The sequence below is a fragment of the Gossypium hirsutum genome, chromosome D13 (assembly GCF_007990345.1).
Source record: "Gossypium hirsutum isolate 1008001.06 chromosome D13, Gossypium_hirsutum_v2.1, whole genome shotgun sequence".
Lineage (NCBI taxonomy): Eukaryota > Viridiplantae > Streptophyta > Magnoliopsida > Malvales > Malvaceae > Gossypium > Gossypium hirsutum.
In genome coordinates, this window is record NC_053449.1 from 7,255,198 (window position 1) to 7,283,023 (window position 27,826).

General features: G+C 32.1%; 1 protein-coding gene across 1 annotated transcript; it reads left to right on the plus strand.

The window, feature by feature from the left end:
- The first annotated feature begins 21,717 nt into the window (after positions 1 to 21,717).
- LOC107918366 (pentatricopeptide repeat-containing protein At1g12300, mitochondrial) lies at positions 21,718 to 23,916 on the plus strand. The gene is made up of 2 exons (XM_016847907.2): positions 21,718 to 21,940; positions 22,141 to 23,916. The coding sequence occupies exon 2, from the start codon at positions 22,141 to 22,143 to the stop codon at positions 23,809 to 23,811; it is 1,671 nt and encodes a 556-aa protein (XP_016703396.2). The 5' UTR covers positions 21,718 to 21,940; the 3' UTR covers positions 23,812 to 23,916.
- Positions 23,917 to 27,826: the final 3,910 nt, after the last annotated feature.

Genomic DNA, 27,826 nt, shown 5'->3' on the forward strand with positions numbered 1-27,826 from the left:
TCATGAGTTTCTCCTAAATAAAACAATCAACTAACACGATTAAACACACAATCACTTATTAATAAAACTAAACTTCTAAAAAACGAAACTCTCCGAAACGAAAAAGAGGGAAGACATTACTTATGCACTTCGAGTTCCACTATTCAATTAACTTTCACTACCGAACCACAAAACCCACACGATGAAGAAAAATAGAAGAAAAGCAAAACAAAGAAGAGGATGAAACTGATGTAGAAAAAGGAAGAAAAGGAAACGTGGGAATTTACGGAGAAAATAAATCGTGAAAATTGGGAAAAATATTTTTTGGAAAAAGAAGAAAAATATCTTGATTATTTCAAATAAAATAAAATAAAATTATATATTAACAATCCCAACAAACTTAATTCTGTCAAACCACCACCCTACTACTTTTCCCACATCCAAAAACTACCAAAGTTCAAATTTGACTAAAACTTCACAAAAATAGACGACACAAGCAGACAAGCAAAAATAATCTAACTTACTCACACTGGGATTCAAACTCAAGACCATAAATACACTCACAAGCATTTTACCACTGAATCAGCAAGCTCATTCTTGTCATAGATTGAACAAAAATATTACCTAAGCTGAGCAATAGAGATAAGCACAGGACAAAAAATAATTGAATTTTACCAAAAATAAGATTTAAACCCAATACCTCCAAGACACAATCAATGCACTTAACCACCAAAACAAATACTTAATTATGGTACAATTAACAAACACAAATTCATATTTTTGGGGCGTTACAATTATGTCGTTTACAATTCCAATTGGGTAGATGACTAATCTTGATTATCGGAGCAGTTGACTATATGGGTAGAGATATAGATGTATTCATTGGTAGAATGATACATTGGATTGAACCTAAGATGAGTTAATTCTGAATTCATTTGTAAATTAATTCACTTGTGACGTTCATGGTGTGGTTTACCTAAATCCTGTTTTAGTCACTAACCATGTGTATGCAACTCATGTAACGCCCCAAAACCCGGCCTAGAAGTTTAGACCGAATCTCGAAGGTTACATTGATCACCGAAATGATCGTAGGAAAAAAAATTAGTTTAACCAGTTAGAAAACAAACGGTATTTAAATTATGTAAAGCTCTATGTTGTAAAATCCCAATGTCACAAAAATTTTAGTCCCAAAAGACACTTACGTACGTATAACACAACGTTTTGTACCACAATATTCAAAATAAAACTTACAATTCAAACCATTTATTTATAACTGCAGAATTTATGAAAATACTTTTAACGTCTATTCTAAAACGTGGTTGTCCAAGACCACCGTATACTGAGTTCAGCATCAGAATTCAGAAATGTACTTGAAATAGGAAACATTGAGGGGGTGAGCTACACGAGCTTGTGTGAGTTCGACACGTGACTAATAACAGAATTACAGAACTCAAATCAATGACGAAACATACTTACAGATATACACAGAATAAAAAAGTAAACTTGGAACTAACGTCCCAATAGAACGTAACAATTCAAGCACACCATGTCATATTTACACTTAGAACACTCAAATAGATGCGTATAAATGCAGTCAAGTAATAAAAACCCACCCATCCAGCCAAAACACCTCTCCGTCCCCCGATCACACCCCAAAAGAGTTGTTTAAGCTTATCCAATGAAACACACCACATAGGACCTCGAAAGGCCCATCCAACCCTACACACCATGTATGTGGACTAAGCCACTCAGATAACAATACGTAGCAAGGCTGACATATATGCAGTATAGTGCAATACGGTTACCCGCTATACAGACATGTTATAGTTAAACTACCTAATCAAATAATAGTACGTAGCAAAGATGACGTACATGCGGTACAGTGTGGTAAACCTCTGTACCGATAAGTTACAATTAAACTTCTAGATTAGATCATAATCAGTATTCCTGCTCTTCACAACCAACACAAAAATTACTTTATGTAAGTGCATGTATGCTTACAACCTCACGAAAACAATGAACACATCGACAAACAGTTAGACAGAAACAAACATGCACACCCCAGCTAACCGGGTTCAGAATCAGATATCTCGCACAATAGTCACAAATAATACATAAGTCGAAGCCCTGATCAGAGTCTTAACTACATTTACAAGATCGTGTGGCTTAGGCATATGCCTGTGTGAGCCAGGGACATAGCTGTGTGAACAGGCCATGTAACTATTTATCTATTTGTGCTAAAATAGAGTACAGGGCAGACACAACTGTGTGAGGGTTTCACACGCCTATGTGTCGACCAAACACGTCCGTGTGTCCAAAACACAAGCCCGTATGGGATCCCCAAATTCCTAAATTGGCCACATAGTCTTGTGGCCAGACCGTGTGGTATTAAATCACATAACCCTAATTTCCAAACATACACGTCTGTATGCCCAGGGGACATAGTCGAGTGAAAATTGACCAATTTCCCCAAATCAGTCACACGGGCGTGTGGCCAAGCCCTGTGGCACCTAGATTAGCCCAAAACCCTAAATTCTGACTGTACACGGGCGGTTCAGCCCCGTGTGGCCATCCGAGTGGTCACGAAACCACACTGAAACCGACTGACAGCGTCGTTTTCTGATCACTAAAACGACCGCTAATCAAAGTATTTTAGAAACACACCACAATAAATCGAATTCATGCTATTTAAAGCCAATACAAACCTCAATTGCTCAACTACCAAATCACACAAAAAGGATTGTCGAATTTCAAAGTAGTTCAGTACCGAGTTATATAGTTGAGAACTCACTCATTATATTGAATTAACTAAAATCAATTTAGTATTTCAATAATGAAAAAGAAGAGTTTAGAACCCACACCTCATTTGCGTTCAAAACACCTAGAACTCAACTGACACACGTTGACAACCTCACTACGAACTCGAAGCTCAAGTTGACGAAAAATATAAAAAAACCAATGTCGGAAGAAAATCCAAGAGGTTAAACAAATAAATTAATTGTGGGAAAAAATAAAAAAAATAATTGAGAGAGAATGAAGAGAAAAGATATGAAGAGAATGAACGTCAAAAACTTCCTGCCTATTTTCTTTCCCCCCTTTTTTTTAAACCAAAAATAAAAATAAATAAATTAATACAATTAAAAGTAAATATCTAACCCTTTTAAAACAAAACAGTGCTAAATCAAAATAATTCCTTCAAAGCACACCTGAGGACTTGAACCTAGGACCCCAGGCTAAACTAACACACAACCAATCACTAGACTAGCAAGCCAATTCTAACACTAAAACGCAGAAACAAACTCAAATGTTTGATTTAGCCACTCTACATACAAATATCAAAATTTCTAAGCTAAAAAATTAGGGTGTTACAACTCATGTGCTTTGATATAAGTGGAGGCTTATGCTCTAAAGATCATAGAGCCCATAGCCGGTATGTTGGGCACATGACTTGTGTATGGCGTGACTTTACTAACAATAGTGGAATTCATAGCTCAATTAAAGAGTTAATGATATCCTCTCTTAACATTGTGTGGATCGATAAATATGAAATGTGGCCATGGATTGCTTGTTCTCGAACAAACAATTTATCACAGTTATTTGTTGACAGTGATCATATTAATCATTAAGAAGACACAATGGTGACAATGATATAAATTAGGATTGTATTAAGTGAACGGATTTAACTCAAAGGAATCAAGGATATCATATGAGGATTTGATGCCATAACCTCTGCAACAAGCATGTCAACCTGCCAGAAGATAACGTTCATGGTCTAAACCGACCATCTGTTATTGTACCCGAAATTAAGAATCAAAATTATTCGTTACAATAAGAGCACAGGGAGGATCCTAACTAATGTCTGAACCAGCGAGATCGATAGAGCAACATACACCCAAAGCCTTAGGCTCCTGCATATAGCTAAGAATAAATATAACAATTACATTACTCATTTGTCTTACTCTTTCATGCTAAAATTTATTCTGAGCATGCCATAAAGCCCATGTTGTTAAGAGGACGAGTATACACACCTTGGAACCATTAATCTCCAACAAAGAGGATAACCAGACACCCAACTCACATTGCTTTTGATCTATAGGCTACTGTATGTCGAGACAAGAACAAACAATCCTGGTCACCCCACAATCCCGAAAGGCATGAGCTCCAGATTCAATATCAAGCTGGCATACTGGACAAACAACAGTAGAATCAATCTGCCTATTGTAAAGATTTTGCATTGTAGGAATGTGATTATTTAAAAATCACTGGTTTGTTAGCTTAATCTTTTCAGGTGCATCATGCTGTCAAATTTGTGTAATTAGTACCTTAATTCCAAATGTGTTTATTAAGAATTGAGTTATTATGTTCAGAGGCCAATCATACACCAACTTAATTGAGATATTATTAAAATATCTATTTACAAAGTATATCATATATACATTAAAACAAAGTTAGGGTTCCAAAAAAGAAAATTTAATTTGTTGGATGAGTTATTTGATTGCCATGAATACTTATGATAAGCCTTGAACAAATTTAATTATGATGAAAATTTGGAAAAAAAAAAGAGATGTACATAACAACATACTTTTAGGAATGAAAGGTATAAAAGGTGCTCATATTACATTCCAAATTAAATAAATATTTATCTACAAAAGAAAAAGGATAACAAATGTTAATAATGAAAACTATTCAAACATATCTTGTAACATTATGAAGATATAAAAAGCAAAATTAAAAAAAATTATTTCCATAATTGAATCTGAACCATTAATTGCAAATGTGGTCATTAAGCAAAATAAGGAGGGATAGATGTGATTCAAACGAATGAGTTTTGGAACTTCTAAGAACTCCAACAAAGACATGCGAGACTTAGTTTGTTTGTGTTTAAAGGTTGATTTGGGTCTAAGTTGAATTTAAGTATGATATTAATACATTTTATTTTATTTTTCAAGTTTGATCTGGCTCAAAATAAGAACTTAAAACGAGTGGTGTGGAGGGGAATGAGATGATGAACAGTGGTAATAAGGATAAAAAATGGTAAAAAAATGATTATGTGGCACGCACAATAATTTGTCGTTAGGGATTTATTGTTCGATGAGTAAAATAAAAAATTTCTCTAACAACGGTGATTAAGTTGCAAGTATTTTTATTTGGATGACCAAAATGAAAGCATTCTAAAAATTGGGTGACCAACTAAGTAGTTTACCCAATATAAAAGGATACTAAGTATAATAAATATCAATTTGTTTTTATTAATATAAACCTAAATAAAATAAATAAAGAAATCCAGTACTCCATTATTATCCCCACAGAAGTTGAGTGTAACAACTCGGTTTCCAATTAGGGGTGAAGTCAGAAAATTCTTTTAGAGGGCGCTGAAATTAAATTTTAATTTTTAATAACCTATATCTTTATAATTTTTAAAGGATTAAATCAAATTTTTATCATTTTAGGGGGTCAAAGTGTAATTTTACCTTTACTAATTTAAAATTTTAAAATTTCTAAAGGGCCTAAATGGACAATTTTCCAGTTTAGGAGGTGCCGGGGACCCTGTCAACCCCCTAGATCCGCCACTATTTCCTGTGGTTTTGAAAATTACGGTTTCAAAATGTATTTCCGTAAACAATGTTCATAGATATTAATACTTAATATTTATAAGACTAGTATAGAAATATATTAAAGTTTGGTATAACAATTTTGCTTAATTGATAGTAAATTAAGGTACAAGTGTAATGATAGTAAAGTCAATGAAGTTGGAAATTACGATTCTAGGACCCCGTTTCCATAAACCGAGTTCGTAAATATTATTATTAATATTTATGAAGTTAGTAGAAAGATTAATTAAAGTTTAGTCCATTAATTTTATCATTTTGATAGCTAATTAAGGTACAAAAACTAAATCATAAAAATGATAAACATTAATCCCTACAAATTTTTAATTGTTAAATGACTTGTAACACCCCAAAACCCGACCTAAGAGTTTAGACCGAATTTCGGAGGTTACATTGACCACTGAAGTGGTCCTAAAACATTTTACAAAAGAATTTCTTAAAACTTAATCTGAATACAGTTTGCTCAAATTGAACTAAATCGTTTAACAATTTTTATGCCGATTTTGAAATCAAACAGATTTGGAAATTTAAAAAACTGGCGTTACAAGAAAATAATTCACAGCGGAAAACGTAATACTTACCGTTTAGATGCAAAGCACAAACTAGTGTTTTATGTTTAAAACTTAACTAGTGTTTAATGTTTAAAACTTACTACGTATTAAAGTTTAAACCAAAGATTTCAGAATAATCAAAACCGCTTACGAAACAGACAGACCAAAGTAATTTATACCATAATTCATAAAACAAAATTACTAACAGTTGAATAGAAAATGATTTAACAAAATTATTGAAACTTAAATAACTCCAATCCGAATTGAGAAAAACCCAAGTAAAAGTTTTGAGATTACCGATGCACTGAGTCCCACACCAAACACGAGAATTACCTAAAAGAAAGGAACTAAGAAAGGGTAAGCTACGCGAGCTCAGTGTGAGTTAGAAATAAAAAAGAAAACGCAAATGATAAAGTATTGAAATGAATATTTTCAATATACACACACAGATAGTGAAGGAACAACTTATATCAATAACTAGTCTTACGAGTAATCCATTAACAAACATAACATAAAGTTATTATTCCAAACACACCAGATACAAAGACATGTCGGACTATTCAAATTATTACACCATTAACCCCACAACCATACAGACAGACTTATACCTAAATGTGAAATGTATGAAACAGAGTAAAAATCCCACCCATCCAGCCAAACACCACTCCGACCACCCTACACACCACATATGGGCTATAGTATGCCCATCCACCTTGCACACCACATAGGACCATAATAGGCCCATCCACCCTACACACCAAAATTGTGGAACAAAGCCACTTGAGTAAATGTTTACAGCTGAGCTGGTATACGTATAGTATAGTGCGATAAACCGATGTACAGAAGTATTACAGTTAAAACTGTAAAATTAGTCTTCCTTCTCTTCAAAACCAAAATCCCAAATTTCGATGTAAATGCCAGAGTGCACTCAATATGCTAACAGACTCGTAGAACAGAAATACATTTTCAGTGGACTAATTATAGAGTCAATATCACTTGTATACAATTAATAAGTAGCGATAACATAAATATCTCATATCCATTTATCACATCACCTTAATGCATGAAAAAACAATTACTTAATCCTATAATTGTAAATTCACACACGAATGTAAGCTAAGAACAGAGTCCCAACATACTTACAGAGGCCTAACCGAGAGTCGAAACATATAGAAATATAAAATGAGCCAAATTACAACAAAGAACAAAAATCTACGAAATAGGGCTGCACGGCCGTGTGCCCCGACCGTGTTGTAGGTCTAGGCCGTTTAAAGATCAACATGGCCATATGGAAGGGGCACACGCTCGTGTGCAAGAAGCACACGCCCATATAGAGGAGACACACGCCTGTGTGTTCGAGTTACAAGGCCGTGTGAGTAGCCCGTGTAACTCACGGTCTAAAAGTGCCAAATTAATAAGTAAAAGAGACATGACTGTATGGAGAACTCATATGCCCATGTAGTGAAGAGACACAGTTGTGTGAAAATCAACAAGATCTCTAAAAAATAGCCATATGATCATGTGAACCACCCAAAAACCCTAATTCTCAATGTCACACGACCGTGTGAACCGCCCATGTGGCCACCCGTGTAGTTACGAAACCACACCAAAACAGGCTAAAACTGAGAATTTACAACAACAAAGTAGACCCTAATCACTAATGGTTCAGAAACACACCTTAAATCGGGATCTTAAGCACCAGAAACTGACTGATTTGCCTCAACAACACAATTTATACTTCCGCTTCAATTTCTTGAATTACCCGAACACCAATCAATGAAATCAAATGAGACCCAATGATGTTAAAAAAATTAAAAGGAAAATAGAGCAGAAGTGGTGATAAAAAGAACTCAATGGCAAAGAAATGTTAAATTTTAGAAATCTAGGAAAAAAAAACTAACATGAGAAAGAGGAGAGAAAAGAGGAACATGAAAAGAAAATTTTTAGGACAACTCATTATTTCAAATTAAAAATTAAAAATAAACAAAATAACCAAAAATAAATATGTATTTAAACTTAAAAACAAATATAAAACATAATTAACTCCTCTAAACACACACGAGGACTCGCGAACCTAGGACCTAAAGATAAACTAACACACTCACTACCACCGAACTAGCAGACTCATCCCGACACTAAAACGTGATAATAAACTCAACTGCTCGCTATACTCACAAACCCTAACTAAAAACCTCAAAACTTTTAACCCTAAATTTTAAGGTGTTACATGACTAAGATAGTGGTTAAACCAAAGTGAAAAATGACAATTATAACATTTTAACCCATATTAGACGGTTTGACATGATGATTGATTAAAAAATAATGTTAAATTTGAAATTAAATTAATGTAAGAAAATGACGTAAGTTTGAAGCTTTATCTTTCCACCGAAATTCACCATTCGAGAAAAGCTTTCAAAAGTTTGAAGCTTTTGGCCTTGCATCGTAGGTAATTTTAAGTTTGTTTTTCATAAATTTTATTTTATTTTGTGATCATTGTAGTTCGATTTAGCTAACTCGTATGTCATTTTTCAAACTTATAAATTTTTTAAATGTTTCCATTGATTAATGCTTGATGAAATTGGTGTTATTTAGTTAGATTTGATGCTTATATATGAAAAAGGACTAGTTTATAAAGTAAAACTTGTTAGTTTTGAACATAGGAACTAAATTGTAAATATTTCAAAATTTGTATGAATTTATGTGAATATAGATATTAGAGAGATGTAAAAGGATATAGTTGGGATCAATTTCGAAATCGAATCTCAAATGTGAAAGTTATGACAATTTTAATTTTAGGGATTAAAATGTGAAATTTTATGAACTTTTGCAAATGAAAAGTAAAATGTCCTATGCATAAAATTAGATGTCATAAGATATTTGAGATTAATAAATTGAGTTGAATTATTCTATAGATCGAGAATTACATCAACCTCGTAAAAAGGAAAAAATTACGTAGTAGCCCCTGACATCTTGACTATTTTCGTTTTTGACAGGGAAGTTCATATGGAACTTACTAAGTATATTTTATTATATGTTTGATTATATTTACTGTCTATTAGTTTAGATTAATTATAGTTTGATTATATTGACTTATAATGGATTAAATCGTAAAATATGAATTGTATGACAAATATGAATAAGTATATGAAAGTTGGTAGAATTTGATTCTGCGTTTTAATGTTGTTCGATGATATGTTAGCATTATATAGGTTTGGAATGGAATTTTGGCATAAATGATTAGTGTCTTGTTATTATAGATATGTTTTGACCATGTTTGGAATAATTATATAGGTGAATTAGTAAATATGATAAGTGAATTGGTATGGGACCATTAGTTATTGGTTAAAGTATTACATGTATTTTTAACAAGGAATTTTGGGATTGAATGTTAAAGTTGTTAGGTAGAATGTATATGGTTATAAGTATATGGTAGATATGTACATATGATATACACATTTATTTAAGTAGAATTGTTAATGTTAATATTATCTACTTAAATTATAGAAATACCATTGAATGTTTTACTAAGCATACATATTATTTTCTTCGTGCACAGGTCAGATCTAATTCAAGATTTTCGTGCGTCAACCATAGCATTCGATCCACAATTCTGGCCTCAGTCATATTTGTTACTTTTTAACATTACTTATATTTGGCATGTACCTAATAGGCTAGATTTTGTGGTAGCTGAATGATGTTAAAATCAAATGTTATATCTTATACTTTAGTAGTAATATATATACGGCAGATTTTTTTTATACTATTAGGTGCATATATAAATGAAATGTAGATTTGTTGAAAAAAAATAGATTTTTAGAAGCTTTGAGGCATATTCTTGATTGGTTAAGGTAAAGATTTGAATCATAAAATTATGGTTTTATATTGTACCCTATGAGACCTTTACAATGGTATATCATATGCTCAAAATGGTTGAGTGGTGAATGAGAAATTGATACTCAAAGTAAGCCACTTGTGAATTAGGTTGAGGAAAATGGAATGCTTAGTTCCACATTTGTTAGATATCAAGTGTGGAATATGTTTATAAATATGAACCAACTTGGTGGTTATTGAATGACTAAGCTAATGCTCTCCTTCGCGCCCAGGGCTTACAAATCTAAACTCGCGAGGCTTGGGGGCGCACCTGCACGACGTGGGTGACGCGAAATGTCTAGACCGGTCAAGCCCTTCTAGGCCTGCGGGTTGTAACAACCGATAGTCACAGGTTTCAGAAAATGCATTTTCGAGACTCTATTTTCATAAATTAGACTCATAAATGAATATTTACGAAGTTAGTTGTGGGGTTAATTCGGTTTTGGTTAGGTGCATTTGCATGAATTAAGAGAAATTAGGTAAAAGGAATAAATTTTATAAAGGGTGAAAGTTTAATTATAGATTAAAGAAAAACTAAAAGGACTAAAGAAGCAATTATGTCATTCCTCATAAATGAGGCGGCATAAGATATATATTTATAAAATTTAAAGATAAAATACATATATTATAATATTATAATATATTTACTTAATGTTTTAAGTATATATTATATTATATTATAATAAAAACAAATAAATAAAGAAAAGATAAAGAACAAAGAACAAACGAAACAGAAGGGAAAAAGAAAGGAAAAAAAAGGAGAAAGACCAAAGCTAAGGGTTTCAAAGTTTCAAGCTCAATTGGTTAGTCAATTTAGTCCCTTTTTCTTGTAATTTTTATGTTTTTAGAATCCTGGTGTTAAGTACTACCCGACCCATGTCAAAATTTTAGAAATTTTTGAGTTTTTAAGTATTGTCTATGTTGAATAATTTTAGCATTAAAGATTAAATTGATAGATTTTTAAGTTGGAAATGAAAAAGGATTGAATTGTAGAATAAATTGTAAATTTTGAGTAAAAGGGACTAAATTGTGAAAAATTATAAATTTAGGGATTTAAGTGAAATTAGGGTGTTAAATTTAGTTTAAATTATATTTTTAATGAAAATATAGAATTAAACGTGAAGAAAAAATTTTAGTCTCGATTTAGGGACTAAATTGAAATTTAGACAAATATGGAATAAAAATTGAAATATTAATTATGAGATTGAATTGTGTTGTATTGATGATTTTTTTAATTATTTTAATTCCGTAACTAACGTTGTACCGGAACCCTCGACTAAAAAGGGAAAAGATAAAGTCGACGAGGAATAGCTCGGAATTTCTGGTTTGTATTTCTATAATCTGAATTTAGTTGTTAATTGTTATAATTCAATTTAATGTATATGGTAAGTGTTGAGGTGAGAATTATTGTGTTTTGCAATTGAAATGGATTGATTTAGTATGTGATGAATTTATTGAATTTATATTGATTGAATTTGTATATATATTGAATATATTGATTATTTGAATTGAAATGAATATTAGTTGTATTTGAAAAGTGAATTGGAACCCTATTAACTGTATCGGGCTGAGTCGGATATAGATGGCATGCCATAGGATTGGAAGAGTTTAGAGATGTCTTCGACTTTGAGTCGATGAGACACTGGCTGTCAAATTATTACTTCGAATTATCCGATGAGGCACTGGGTGCCAAACTGGTGTGTTTTGGTTGGATCCGTGTATCCGTTTGAGTCCGAGTCGTGTTAAAAGGGGTAAATGAATAATAAAGTTTTTAGTTTCCAAACCCTTGAATTTTTTTATAGTTGATTCTAAACTAGTTATGAATCAAGTGTAGGAACTTCAACTAATCATTTACGAAATTCTTGTTGAAGGGATGGTTATAAGTGAATCCTTCCAAGTGGGAGCCATTATTGAGAAGCTACCCCCTACTTGGAATGACTTTAAGAATAACCTAAAGCACAAAAGAAAGGAAATGTTAGTGGAAGACCTGATTGTCAGGCTTTGGATTGAAGAAGAGAATAGAGGTACTAACAAAAAGCTCGACAAAGCAACAAATGTCAATGGTGCTAAGGAGAATATGGTAGGAGTCAATAAGGACTTCAAAAAGGGAAAATAACCTCAGAATGGGTCTAAATTGGGACTAAAAGGTGACGTTTCCAAGAAGCAAAAATTTCAAGGGAAATGCTTCAATTGCGACAAGATACGGCACAAGTGATCTGACTGTAAGCTTCCAAAGAAAGTTAGAGCTAACGAGGCCAATGCTATGGAAGAAATTTCCAAGGAAGTGTCTGATATAGACTGTTGTGCTCTGATTTCTGAAGTCAACATGGTTGATTCAAATCCAAGAGAATGTTGGCTTGATACTGGTGTCACATGTCATATCTGCTGCGACAAAGACTCATTTTATGAGTTGGTGCCTTGTGACAAAGGGGAGAAGCGCTATATAGGCAATGTCGCGACTTCCAAGATCAAGGGGAGTGGTACGGTGGTCTTGAAGATGACTTCTGGCAAATAACTCAAGCTTCAAAATGTGTTGTACGTGCCTGACATACTTAAGAACCTTTTTTCTGGGACACTCCTAAGTATACATGGCTTTAGGATGGTGTTTGAATCCGAGAAGCTAATTTTTTCTAAAGAGGGAATGCTTGTGGAAAGAGGATATGTATTAAATGACATGTGGAAACTTAATGGAATCTTTGTAAAAGTAAAGACAATGAATAAGAATGTTGTTTATTCTTCTGTTTATATGCTTGAGTCATTTAATTTATGGCATGGTAGGCTCAGACATGTTAATTATGATACTTTACGTCGATTAATTAATTTAGAGCACATTCCTTTATTTCACATTAATTATAATTGCAAATGTGAAACTTGTGTTAAGGAAAAATTAAGAAGGTATTCATTTCAAATTGTTGAAAAAAGTATAAAACCACTTGATCTAATACATAGCGATGTTTGTGACTTAAAAGTTTTTTCAAACTAGAGGAGGGAATGAATATTTTATTACCTTCATTGATGATAGCACAAAATATTGCTTCGTATATTTTCTTAATAGTAAAAACAAACCTATAGAGTAATTTATTCTCTATAAACAGGAAGTTGAAACCCAACTTAATAAAAAATAAAGATGGTGAGAAGTGATCGTGGTGGTGAATATGTTGAACCATTTGGTGAATACTGTGTACAACATGATATTATTCATATAGTGTTTCCATCATACTCTCTTCAATCAATGGAGTAGCCAAGTGAAAAAATCAGGCTCTAAAGGAAATGATGAACGAATCGCTAGAAAGCTCTAGGTTATCACAAAACATGTGGGGGGAGCTATTCTATCAGCTAATTACCTTTTAAATAATGTTCCCCGCAAGAATAAGGACAAGACGCCATATGAATTATGGAAAGGTAGAAAACCTTCCTACAACTATTTGAAAGTGTGGGGGTGTTTTGCGAAGGTAATGGCTCCGTTACTAAAGCAAATGAAAATAGGTCTTAAAATGGTGGATTGTATTTTCATTAGCTATGTAAATCATAACAATGCATATCGGTTTCTTGTGTATGAATCAAAGAATCTTGACATTCACAAGAATACTATATTGGAATCAAAGAATGTCTTATTCTTTGAAAATATCTTCCCTTGTAAAACTAGGGAAGTTGACTCAAGTTCAACGAAACAAACTTTAAAGATTGTAGATGAAAATAGTCAAGACGTTCAACAAGAGGTTGAAACTGAGATAGAGCAAAGAAGGAGTAAACGAGCAAGGGTGGAAAAATATTTTGGACCAGATTTTCTAACCTTTATACTAGAGGCTGAACCTCAAACGTATAATGATGTTATACGGTCATCTGAAAGCACTTTATGGAAAGATGCTATTAAAATGAAATTAACTCCATTTTGTAAAATCATATGTGGGAATTAGTGGATCTTCCTCTGGGAATTAAACTATTAAATTCTAAGTGGATTTTCAAGTGGAAAATGAAAACAGATGGAAAAATTGATAAGTACAAAGCCAGATTGATTATAAAAGGTTATGGACAAAATAAGGGCCTTGAATACTTTGATACTTTTTCTCTAGTATCCAGGATAACTTTTATAAGGATGATACTTGCAATTTCTGCCTTGCGAAATCAAGAAGTACATCAAATAGATGTTAAAGCAGCTTTCCTAAATGGAGATCTTGATGAAGAGATTTACATGGAATAACCTGAGGGTCATGTAGTTCCAAGATAATGAAGGAAATTAGTGAAGTCTTTGCATGGACTTAAGCAAACACCAAAGTAATGGCATGAAAAGTTTGATAATGTCATGATGACAAATGGCTTTAAGATTAATGAGTGTGAAAAATGTGTGTATGTCAAAACTACTGACATTGGATATATAATCCTATGCTTATATGTTGATGACATACTCATTGTTGGAAGTAACAATGAAATGGTAAAATATATCAAAGACATGTTAAATTCAAGATTTGATTTGAAAGATATGAGACTAGCTAATGTGATTTTAGGCATCCAAATCAAGAGGTCATCTGAAGATCTCATATTGACTTAGTCTCACTATGTGGACAAGATTCTTGGGAAATTTACCAAGGATGATTCTGGTATAGTTAGAACTCCAATAGATACAAGCCAACATCTGTCCAAAAACAAATGCGAAAGTGTTAACCAAGTGGAATATGTAAAGATCATAGGCAGTCTAATGTACCTTATGAGCTATACTAAACCAGATATTGCTTTCACTATGAGCAGTTTAAGCAGATCCACAAGCAGTCAAGGGGAAAACTACTGGAAAGTAATTGTGAAAGAATTAAGATATCTTAGATATACTCAGGACTACGGACTGCATTATTCCAGAGATCTTATTGTTTTAGAAAGATTCTATGATGCTAGTTATATATCTAATATTTAATATACCAAAGACACAAGTGAATATATTTTTACATTGGGAGTAGGAGCTGTGTCATAGAAATCCTCAAGACAAACGATTATAACTAGATCCACAATGGAATATGAGTTTGTAGCTTTAGACAAATCTGAAGAAGAGGCTGAATGGATTCGAAACTTCTTGGAGAATAATCCTGATTGGCCGAAGCCTGTGCCCATAATATGCATATATTGTGATAACCAAGCAACAATTAGTAGAGCACAAAATGTAATGTATAATGGTAAGTCGAGACATATGCATCGTCGACACAATACCGTTAGACAACTGATCTCAAATGTAGTTATCTCTAGTGATTTTGTAAAATCTAAAGATAATATTACAGATCTGCTAACTAAAGGCTTAAATCGAGATCAAGTTGATAAAACATCAAAAGGAATGTGACTAAAGCCCATGAAAAATTAAAGGCACTATGTGAAGGAAAACCCAACCTAGTTGACTGGAGATCCTAAGATCTAGGTTCAAATGAACAACCTACTTGCATAGACCTTGTGAGGTCACTGTGAGGTTCTTATCCCAAGTATGTTCCTATGATATAAATAGTGATTAAAAGTGGGATAGATTAAATAATTCTTTTAATAACCGTTGTGTGTTTCGGTGAGCTGAGCAACATAAGTCACTGATAAGTCATAAAAGTAACATGTTTTAAATCCCATTCTTGATGCATTTTTGGATGATTTATCATGTAAATTAGTGAATTTGATGCTCCTAATCCTTTAAATCCATGTTTCTATACTTAGGTGAGCATAGGGAAGTGAAAGGAGCGAAAAACGAGCCAAAATCAGACAAAAAGAGTTGTTTTCAGGATCCACATGGCCTGGGCATTTCCACATGGGCTAGGCACACACCCATGTGCCAGCCCGTGTCGATTTCGCACCCTCCTTCTCTTTTACACAAAACAGTCAATTTTTAGGGTTTCTGAGTATTCTAAAGTTTATAAATACATATTAGAAGAGGACCTAAGGGAGCATGCAGAGAAGAACAAAGAAAATACTCGAAGAACGCCACCGAATTCAACTCAGAAGCGGATCTCCTTCAAGATAAAAAATCTCCATTCAATTTCCTTAGAAGTTTTATTGGGTTTCTTTATGTCTTGTTGTTATCCTAACTTTGAGATGCTGATTTCATTCCAGATTATGAACTAAATTCCCTAGATACCTAGGGAAGATGAAACCTATGATGAATGTTATTATTTGATTTCTAAGTTACATGATAAGTACTTGATTCTTGTTCTCAATCATGTATGCTTATTTCATGTTTTAGTATTTTCAGGATATTAATTAATATTTAATGCGCTTAATTAGTGGAGCAAAACTTTCTGTTTAAGAGTAGATCTATCATAATTCAGTGGAGTTGTATGCAATCCTAGAAATAGGACGACATAAATCTACCGGATTAGAGTTAAATCTAATAGGGGAATCCATAGATCGAGTTAATGCGACAATAAGGGTTTTAATTAGAAAGAGATTTCAATTAATCAACCTAGACTTAGTTGTTCTTACTCTCGAAAGGGATATTAACATAATTTAGGGATTTCTACGGATCAAGGCGCAAGTGAATAAATCGTTTGATTCAGATTCATAATAATAAGTAGAGTCTAGGTGGATTCTTTCCTAGGTATTGTCTCTCTCATTGGTACCTTCGATTATTTTCCTATTTTATTATCTGTTGCGTTCTTAATTAAATTAGTTTAGTAATTTTAGAATAAAAACAATCACTTCAATTTATAGGCTAAATAATAGAAAAACGGTAATTACTAGTACTTTTAGTCCTCGTGGATACGATATTCCCTACTCACCATAACTATACTATTGTTCGTATTTATAGTTAGTTTAGTGACCATCAAATTTTTAATATCCCCACACTTAAGTGTTTGCTTGTCCTCAAGCAAAATCCTTAACTCATAATTAAAAATTAATTTTTCTTAACTTATAATTCTCATCAATAATGTTTTGTCATAATTCACAAATAATCACACATTGATAATTCAACTAAAAGAGCACTAAAGGTTCAAACAATCCAAGTCGAACATTTTTAAAGCATGACAACATAGGTATTTCCCCCTTATCCAAGTAATTACCTTTAATTCAAAATCGACAAGAATCGACATCCTCACTAAAGATTCACTCAAATCACTCAAAGTGTTTAAGGTTCAAAAATAAGCACTTAATAGTCAAATATGAAAAGTCATTACCATAGGCTTGCATGAAAATCAAATCTCCACCACTATAAAATGAGATGATACACAATCAAAAGGTCTGTAAGCAGTTGTAATGGGGTTTAGGTTAAAAGTGTGGAGAAAGACTGAAAAAAGATGGTTAAAATCGAGATTGAATTTATAAATTACCAAACTAGAAAAATAAACAAATGCTGAATTAAAAACAATTACATCAATAGAAAACTATTCAAGAATAACATGAGCTTCTTCTCAAAATATAAATTTAACTGTTCAAGCTCAATTAACAAAGAATTAAATAATAATCAATAATTATGTATATCTATATTTTATTTTTTTATTAAAATAATAAGAAATAATTCAGCAACTTAAACAAAAGGCTTAATCAGGCAATTAACCAAATCAAATCTTGATAAAAATAGAGTCAATGAAATGAGAAAAATTATCTATGAACAAAAAATGAGTTATGGGTTAACATTAATGAGTAAATCAAGAAACGGTGTGTTAGGCTCAAAAATGGTTCACTAAAGGTTAATTATGTAGGTAGGCTTTTTATGAGGTAAGTGGGTTAAAACCTAAGAGCCTTTATCATCTCAGTATATCAAATCAAAGGTGCGGTCTCGACATGTATAATCAAAGCAAGTTCTAGAATAATAAATCAATAATAACACACACATAACCAAAAATTAAAATGATCAAGAAAATTGTATGCTCTAAAGGCTCAAAATCTCATACAAAAATTATGGTTTTTGATGTCAATCTTGCAAATTTGAAACTTCAAGGTAATACCTCAAATCAGGGAAACAATCTAAAAAATTTTAATTCTGAAAATAGACTTATCATGCTTGATTCTCTCATATCTTAAAGTTTAAAACAACCAATGCACAAATATCTATGAATTTAATCTAAAACATATCAATAAAAATCACAAATCGATAAAAATTCATTCTAATAGTAGTATGAGAAAATTACTTAAACACAAGACATAATTCAGGAATTTTCTAATAATTATATAAATAACCTCCCCACATTTAAGATGTACATTTTCCTCAATGTACAAACATAGATAATCACAGTATAAACAAAATATTATAAGAGAGGGAGAAAACTGAAACTACCTTTAATATTGGATGAAATCCCCAGAAGAGTGAAAAGCGGAATTGTAGGCAAATCTAAATGTAGAGCATGATTCCGAGCAAACTAATGAGAAAATAAACACAAATAGTGAAGAAGATTAAGGGATTAAAACTCGATTAGAAACAACCATAAAAATAAAAAAATATAGTTCAAAATATAAAAACAAAATAAGTTTAAGAAAATAAAAAAAAATAAAAATAAAAATAAAAATAAAAATAAAAACAAAATAGACTCAATACGACGGCGGTTAAGGTTGAGGGGGTTAAAGAAGAAGACAAAAAAATGAAAAGGGATTTAAGGATTTAAAGGGGGCACGATCGTGTAAGGCCCGTGTTGGGCCACACGCCCGTGTGGGTCCATTTTAGCCCGTGTGCGCTTTAAAAACTGATACCGAGTGTTCACACGGCCTTGAACATGCCCGTGTGTCCAGGTCGTGTCTCCCATACGGCCGTGTCGTACAGTCGTGTGCTAGCTCCTTCGCTTCTCCCACGCCCGTGCGACCTCCCACATGCCCATGTGGTTCGGTCGTGTCTCACACACGGTTGTGTGCCTCACCCGTGTAGCTCTCTAACTTGATTTTAAATTGAAAAATTAGCTCCAGCTTTCACACAGCCTTGGACATGCTCTTATGGCCAGGCCGTGTGTTCCACACAATTGTGTCACATGGTTGTGTGGACTATCGTAGACCGTGTCTTTGTCGAGTTTTGGAAAACTTAGGTCCCAGGATCCATACGACCAAGGATACGCCCGTGTGTCCAGGCTGTGTGGGTTACACGGCCATGTCGCCAGGACGTGTAACTCACAGTTGATTTTCTTAAAATTTTAAAACTAAGTCTTAGGATCCACATGGCCAAAGACGCGTCCGTGTGGGTTACACGGCCATGTCGCTAGGCCGTGTAACTTACTGTCGACCTCCTTTTAGTGTACACGGTCTGGGACACACCCATGTGTCTAGGCCGTGTGGAAAAAAATCCTTATTTAACATAAAATAAAAACAAAATAATTAGCAGTGTTAGCACTCAGGTTGCCTCTTGGGAAGCGCTTATTTAAAGTCTAAGCTCGACTTACCTCGTATTCGCACGGTTGGGGTGCATCGAAGAGTCGAAACTCCTCTTTCCTACTATCAATTCTATCATCGAAATAAGTATGTGAGAGTGAAGTGGGTCGCTTCGAGGAGACTACTGGGCACAGTTCTCTCAAACTCTTGTAGAACCAAGAGATGTTCACGGCCATATGAACATACCCATGAGAACTAAAACCTAGCCAGAGAGGTAGTTGTGTGAGGTATATCATCGTTTACACAAACGGTAGAATAGTTCAAGGACATCGTGTCTACTGGTCAGCTAGTAAAGTAAATATACTTTTAGAAGGGAAGGTTCAAGGGTTGATACTTACCTATCCTATGCAACCATCGATCGTAGATTCTATCACCACATCAAGTCAATATTTTTCGTTAAAATTATCAATTTCATTCATGTGGGGGATTGTTGAAAAAAATAGATTTTTGGAAGCTTTGAGGTATATTCTCGATTAGTAAAGGTAGAGATTTGAATCATAAAATTATAGTTTTATATTCTACCCCATGAGACCTTTACAACTATATATCATATGCTCAAAATGGTTGAGTGATGAATGAGAATTGATGTTCAAAGTAAGCCACTTGTAAATTATATTGAGGAAAATGGAAAGTTTAGTTCCATATTGGTTAAATATAAAGTGTGGAATATGTTTATATATATGAACAAACTTGGTGGTTATTGAATGAATAAGCTAATGCTCTCCCTCGCGTAGGGGGTGCAAATCCAAACCCGCCGGGTTTGGGGGCACACCTGCACGACATGGGCGACGCGAAATGTTCGGACCGGTTGGGCCTTTCTAGGCTTGTGAATATTTTAGCCCAATACGTAATTTTATTTTTCCTCAACAGAGCTTATTTCTTCTAATTCTGTTTGGAATTGAAAGGACAAATGTTAAATTGAGTTTAATGACTCATTTAATTCAGACGTTAATTTGAGTTTTTAATGGCTCTTTAATTCACGGACGTTAATGGCTCCAGTAGTCAAAATTCCCAAAAGTTCTTTCATTTTGAATATTTTATTTAAACCGAAATAATTTGCAGGAGAAAATACACACTAAATTTTTCTCCGGCAAAAAATTTGAGATCTTTTCCTTGCATATTTCGAACCTATTTTCGGTGATAGAAAAAAAGCTAGGCTACAGTTCGTTGATCATTACAGCCGTGCTACTGCAGTGCTCATCTCGTTGTTGTATTTTGGGAGACAGTTGACCAATATTTCTCCAGCACCAAAGGAGACCGAATCTGTCTTAAGAAAACTGTGAAAACAGGCCTCAACTACCAGTCGGATTTTTGTTTACCTATGAGTACAAAATTTCGATCTAATTTTATTTCCAATTTATATTTTTTCAGATTATATATATTGTTCTGGTTTGATCTTGTGATTTAAATCAATATTTTACATTTGTTTATTTCACTAATGTATTTACAACCAGATTTACTTTAATATGAATAAAGAATATATAATTGTTTGATAACTATCATGCTAATGGTCTAAATTTAATTGTGAATTGATTATAGTTACCTTGATACTAAATGTGACACTGTAAGTCGGACTGACGATAGGGTAGGATGTTACATTGAACGTGGCATCGTAAATATCAAGTTATGCTCTGTCCGACTTTAAGAGGATAGCTTTTTAAAATGGAGTATAGATAGGACCATAAGTTCTTCTGGTAGTGTTTGTCGCCATTTGTGGTTTCATTTGGAGTTCAGCTTTTGTCTTTTCATTTTATTTACTCAAAAGCTAGACAGATGTCATTTGCACAACCTTCCGAGGACTTTCTTAATAATACAAAAAAATGGTTGAAAAAAAAAATTACGATTGCTTTATTCATCTCAAAATTATATATAAATTTTGATTTAATATGTAATTATGTACATGAATTTTATTAAATTGATATAATTATACACTTGAAATTTTAATTGTGGTTTAAATATATACTTAAAACTTTAATTTTGATTTAATCATATATATTTACAAAAATAAATATATTAATTTATTTTTATATTGGATAAATATAAATATTTATATATGCAATATATAAACATAAAATAATGTTATATCAATAACTGTGTAAATAATTTATAAGAATTAAATCAAATCAAAATTTCATGTATAAAATTACACAAAATCAAAGTTTATGTATACACTTGCACATTAAACCATAATTCATGTGTATGGTTTTGGGATTTATCCTTATTTTAAAATTTTAGATATAATTTGTTTTAATATGATTATGAGTGTTAATTTTTTTAATAACACTATAAAATAAAAATATATTAAATCATTATATATTAAGAAAATCAGTTGTAATATATAAATGAAGTGCTAATCTTTTGTCGATTTTATAACTAGAGCTTTGCTCTGCCTGCAAGAATAAGTTTTGGGCCGAAGCGCTGAACATGGTGAACTCAGTTTGAATTCGTCAGCCCAACTCAGAGGAAACTAACATTTTCTCATATTAAGAGAACCTTTCTTATAGCTTCTCATTTCAAAAGCTACATCACTTCTCCAACACTGAGGACATAAGCTTGCCATTTGTGGTTTCGTCTGAAGCTCACAGCACTCTCTTTCCCATTTTGCTTCGATTCAAGATATGGGTAAGCTTTATTCTTTTTTAATTTTCCGTTCAATTTTTAATGGTGGAAGGAATCCTTCAAACTTCCACTCTTCTTGTTCTTTTAACACTGTTGCTACCCATATCAATGCTTTAAGTAAGAATTCCGTGCCTGCAAGGGGACAGCCAAAAAAGTATGATAGTTTGGATAATGTTGATGATGCTTTGTTTTTGTTTAATAAGATGATTCACAAGTACCCAATGCCTTCTGTTGTGGAATTCAACCAATTATTAGGAGCCATTGTTCGAATGAAACGATATGCCATTGCTGTTTCTATGTGTAAGCAGATGGAATTCTTCCGAGTTTCCCCTGATGTTTGTACTTTGAACATCTTAACTAATTGCTTTTGTCACTTAGGTCAAATTGATTGTGGGTTTTCTGTTTTGGGGAAAATGCTCAAGTTAGGTGTTGAACCTACTGTTGTAACTTTTTCCACTTTGATTAATGGACTTTGTAATCAAAGTCAGATTTCTCACGCTGTGAGTTTCTTTGATGAAATGATTGGACAGGGGTATCGACCTAATTTAATTGTTTACAGCACCATACTTAATGGTTTGTGTAAGACTGGGAATACCTATCGAGCTGTTAGGTTTCTAAGGATGATGGAAGAAAGAGGCTTTGAACCCAATATTGTAGCATATAGCACAGTCATTGACTGTCTTTGTAAAAACGGGTTACTAAATGAGGCTCTCGATCTCTTCTCCGAAGTGAAGGTTAAGGGCATTAGACCAAATACCGTTAGTTATAATTGCTTAATTCATGCTATGTGTAATTTGGGCCAACAAAAGGAGACAACGTGGCTTTTGAATGAAATGGTGGATAACAATATTTCATGTGATATTGTCACGTATAACGTATTGATCGATGCACATTGCAAGGAGGGGATGATTTCGGAAGCGATAGAAATCCTTGACACAATGAGAAAGCATGGCATTGAGCCTAATGTTATCACGTACAATATATGTATTGATGCATGTTGCAAGGAAGGGATGCTTGCTGAAGCTAAAGATATTGTTGACACAATGATAAAGCAAGGCATTGAGCCTGATGTTGTTACCTATAGTGTGTTAGTAGACGGTCATTGCTTGCAAAACCAAATGGATAAAGCTAAAAGTGTATTTCAGCTGATGATTGAGAAGGGTTGTGCACCTGATATACATAGTTGCAACATTATGATCAACGGATATTGCAAAGCTAAGAGGTTGGACGAAGCAATGGAACTCTTTGATGAACTAGCTCAAAACGGACAAATCCCTGATACAGTGACATACAACACTCTTATGCAAGGTATGTGTCGGTTAGGGAGAGTTTCTACTGCATGTAAACTTTTGAGGACGATGCTTGCTTCTGGGCCAGTTCCAAATCTAGTGACATGTTCGATTTTGTTGGATGGTTTATGCAAAAGTGGTAAACTTGAAGAGGCATTGAAACTTTTTCAAGCAATACAGAAGAGTAGATTGGAGGTTGATATCGTCTTTTACAATATCTTAATTGATGGCTTGTGCAAAGCTGGGAATATTGAAACTGGAAAGGAATTATTTCATGAGCTCTTTGTCAATGGTTTAAAACCCGATGTTTACACATATTCTATAATGATTAACCGGTTCTGTACAGAGGGATTGCCAGATGAAGCATGCCAGTTGTTTAGGAGCATGGAAGAGAATGATTGTTTGCCTGATAGCTTCTGTTATAATATAATGATCCGGGGATTTCTTCGAAACAGCTATACCTCGAAGGCAACACAACTTCTTAAAGAAATGGTGAGTAAGGGCTTTTCTGCAGATATATCAACTGCAACCTTATTTCTGGATCTTATCTTACGATCTAATAATCTAATAATAAATCAATCTTGATCTGAAATGTTTCACAGATAGTGTAAAGATTGACACTTGTAAATGTGAATCAATTTGTTCATATTGTACTGCCGTGATAAGTTAAAAGTTTTCATTCTTCCCTTTTGTGCTTGACTTTTATGGCTGATGGGCTTTAGATATTAGAAGTTGAACCATTTGTGAGTTCATTGCACCTGGTTTATATGTCTAGAATCATAACCTCAAAGGATGCCTTTTAAACTGCTTTATGAGCATAATGTCTAAATGTAAATGCTCTGGATTTTCAGGTTATATCGATCTGTGTCTGCTTATATGTTGATTTGTTGCTCTTACTGTTTGGTTTTGGAATATTAAAGAAAGAAAAATGCAGGGTAGGAAAGGAGAACTAAATTAATTGTATATGCCATGAAACCACTAAATATGAAGCAAAAGTTTTAGTTGTATTGAACCAGAGCTTTCCTATGACTGTTGTTATTGCTTGATTTCACTATGGAAGCTGCTTGAAGACGAAGTTCTATGCATCTGTATATATCAGTGAAACCTTTATAAGCAAAGTGCTCATACAAGTACAATTTTCATGCTTTATTTTTTAAGGTAGTTGGACTTAGATTTTAGGACTTGAACATTTATGAGTTGATTGAATGGTTCATCACATCCAATCCATTAGGTGTATGTAATATTATTATTGTTTTGGACAAATCATACTGTAAACAGATGAAGTGTGTCTTCTGATTAAATTTGTTTTTAGTGAGCTCCCATAATGGTTATCAGTTATGTTAGTCCTCAACAACAATATAAATGCTAACCGAGTTAATACTCAATCGGCAAATATAATTGTATTTTAAAAAATAATTTAATCAAAAATTTAATTGAATACACACCTAGATATAGTGTGAAATTTGCAATCAAATTACATAATATTAATAAAATTAATTTTTGTCAGGAAAATGGTTAATATTAATCATATTTATAATCTATATGACCTACTAATTAAAGAAAATATTTCAAATCTTTGAAATTTATAATAATGCATATTTATCACAAAGTACAAACATGAAGTTATTAGTATGCATTAGAAAATTAAATCTAATAAATTACAGTATTAATTATCTGGAGAACAATAAAGCATGTGATGCAAAAAATGTATCAAGTAAAAATGCACCATTGTAAAATATAAAAAAATAAAATAAAAGAAGCTAATTTAAAAATTAAAATTGAACATACCTGAAGATTTAAATGAGGATAATGATTATAAATATGGGTGTGACTCCACTGCTTCATTTAAGATTACCGTTAACCCTTTAAAAATCATCCCTTCCTCTACTTTTTATTCCCTTACCTTCCTATCTTATTTAAAATAGATTTTTTGAGCTGTCCCTGTGATAATTCTGTTTGATTATTTACTTTGGTTTTTTCTTCTTTTTTTTTTTGATTTTTTTATGACATTTGAATATTATTTGTTAAAATTTTAAAGTATTTTTATTAAATATTTTTAAAAAACAAATTTTTTTTAAATAAATAAAAAAAATCAACAACTTTTATATGTATTCTTTTTGAAAGAAAACATTTTTTTATAATTTTTTTAAAGTTATTTTCACTATTTTAAATATAAAATATTTATATTTTTATTATAAAAAATGTTTCCAATAACATTTTTTTAACTTGAATTTTATAAACCATCTAAATACCTCGATTTGGGTCGATTTTCAATTTTATTTTTTTTATTTTTAAGAAGAAGATAGTTTTGATGGCGAAGGTTTATCCCAATGATGTCGTTGGCCATTGAGGTTGTAAATCTATATCTACACCTTTATTGTATCCTTAACAGTCTTTTTCGGTTACTTTTTTTTTTAAATACTCATTGCTTCACAAGCTATCATTTGACATAATCCTAAATCAAGTGACCAAGATTTTCTTCCTCCTATTCACTTTAGCCAAAACATACTATATCTAGCTATTTTTATTTCGTTTTTACACTTCTAACAAGTTAGAAACCGTCTTCTAATCATTTTCCATAAAAAATACACATTTTACTTAATTTTATAAGCTTCTATCAATATCCTTTAATGACAAATTTTAATACACTTGATAAAATAAAAACTATTGGTACATATATGTAAAATAAGCTTTAAAGATTCAAAATCTATGAAAAATTTGAAGAAAAACATACCTTCTACTTAAATTTTGGAGGAAAAACGATGAAGAGAAATTTCTTTTCTTCTTTTCTTGCTAGGCACCAATACGAAAAAGAAAGATGATAAAAGTCTGGTCATCTTTTCTTTTCTTTATATATATTATTATATTACTTATAAAATATTATTATTTTAAGTAAAATATTAAATACATATTAAATTATTATTTAACAAAAAATATCATTAAAAAGTGATCATGAGTAATTGATCATCTTTAAGAAATTTTCCCTTTGTTTTTATCAAGAATAATTTTTTTAATATTATTTTTAATACTATAAAAATATTGGAGGGGCCTACTTATATTTTTAGGAGGACTATAATATATATACAAAGAGGGAAATTGCAAAAATCTTAAACCTTAGGGGGGCCTAATTATATTTTGGGAGGGCTATAATATATTTACAAATGACTAAATTGAAAAAAAAAAACTTAGGGGGCCACTGGGCTTCTGCTTGGCTCCGCCATTGCTGATGGTCTGTAGCATCATGTGAAATATTTTGATTTTCGTTTTCTCTTTTACGATTTTTTAAAAGCTTTCAAGGGTTCATAATCCTATAATCAATATGAATAAAACCGATATTGAAAAATAAAATAGTTTCTCACTTTAATTTATCACAATTTGATCTTTATATTTTACAAAAAAAATGAGAAGTTGATTCAATTGATCATAATTTGATCCTTGTCTTTCACAATTAGCTTACATTATTAAACCTTGTCATTAAATTGTTCACCTAAAAATCTATATTTCAACAATTATATGCAAGGAATTAGCAAAAAATCAACTATTCAACAATTTTTTTTCGCCAATAATAATTCAATAATTTATATACAATCAAATAGCAAAAAATGTAGTTCAAATTTATGTGTTTATCAATATAGATTTCTCAACTTTTGAGATCAAATTTTAATAAATTAAAGTAGAGATTAATTTAGAATTTTTAAAATAGAGGGATGAAATTTAAAATTATACATATAATATAATATAATATAATATAATATAATATAATATAATATAAATTGTGATCTATATATGTTATTAAAGGATTTGGTGATAGAAGTTGATGGGTATAACTACCTCTTAAGTTCCAATAATTTTAAAATTGAGTAAATTGGTTCCTGCCGAAAAAAATAAGTTATTTAGTTCCTACCGAAATCGATACCTTATTAAATATATGTTGTCAAATTTTTTGAAAATATTAAAAAACAAATTTATTATATGAGTAAATTGATTTTGTAAAAATGAAAATTACTTTTCATGCCTTCTGATAGAATTGTTGAACTAAAACACAAGAAATATTTTTGGGTAAACTACACCCATGTGTTGGGAAATGTGCCCACATTATAGAAAACATATAATTGTTTTATATATATTTGAACCATGAATAAATGAATAAAATTAATTTCACATTTCACTATTATATCTTTTGTGTTTTTGTCTTCCATGTTTTGCATATATAACGAAATTGTGACAAACAAATATTAGTTCATCGATTGTCTAAGTTCAAACTAATGATAAGTGACATTTTAAGAATGTTTACATTGCGAGAAAGATAATTTACTCCAATAGATAATCTAAACAAATTTGCAATCTCGTAAAAGTATTATTATATCGTTTACAATTCCAATTAGGGAGATTGCTAGTTTTGGCTATCGGAGCAGTTGACTCCACGGGTAGAGACATAAATGTACTCATTAGAAGAATGATACATTGGACTTTACCCAAGTTGAATTAATTCTGATTCCATTTGTGATTAACTCACTTGTGATATTCATGGTGTGACTTACTGAAATCTCGAGTTAGTTACTGACCATGCATATGTAACTAATGTGTTTTGATATAAGTG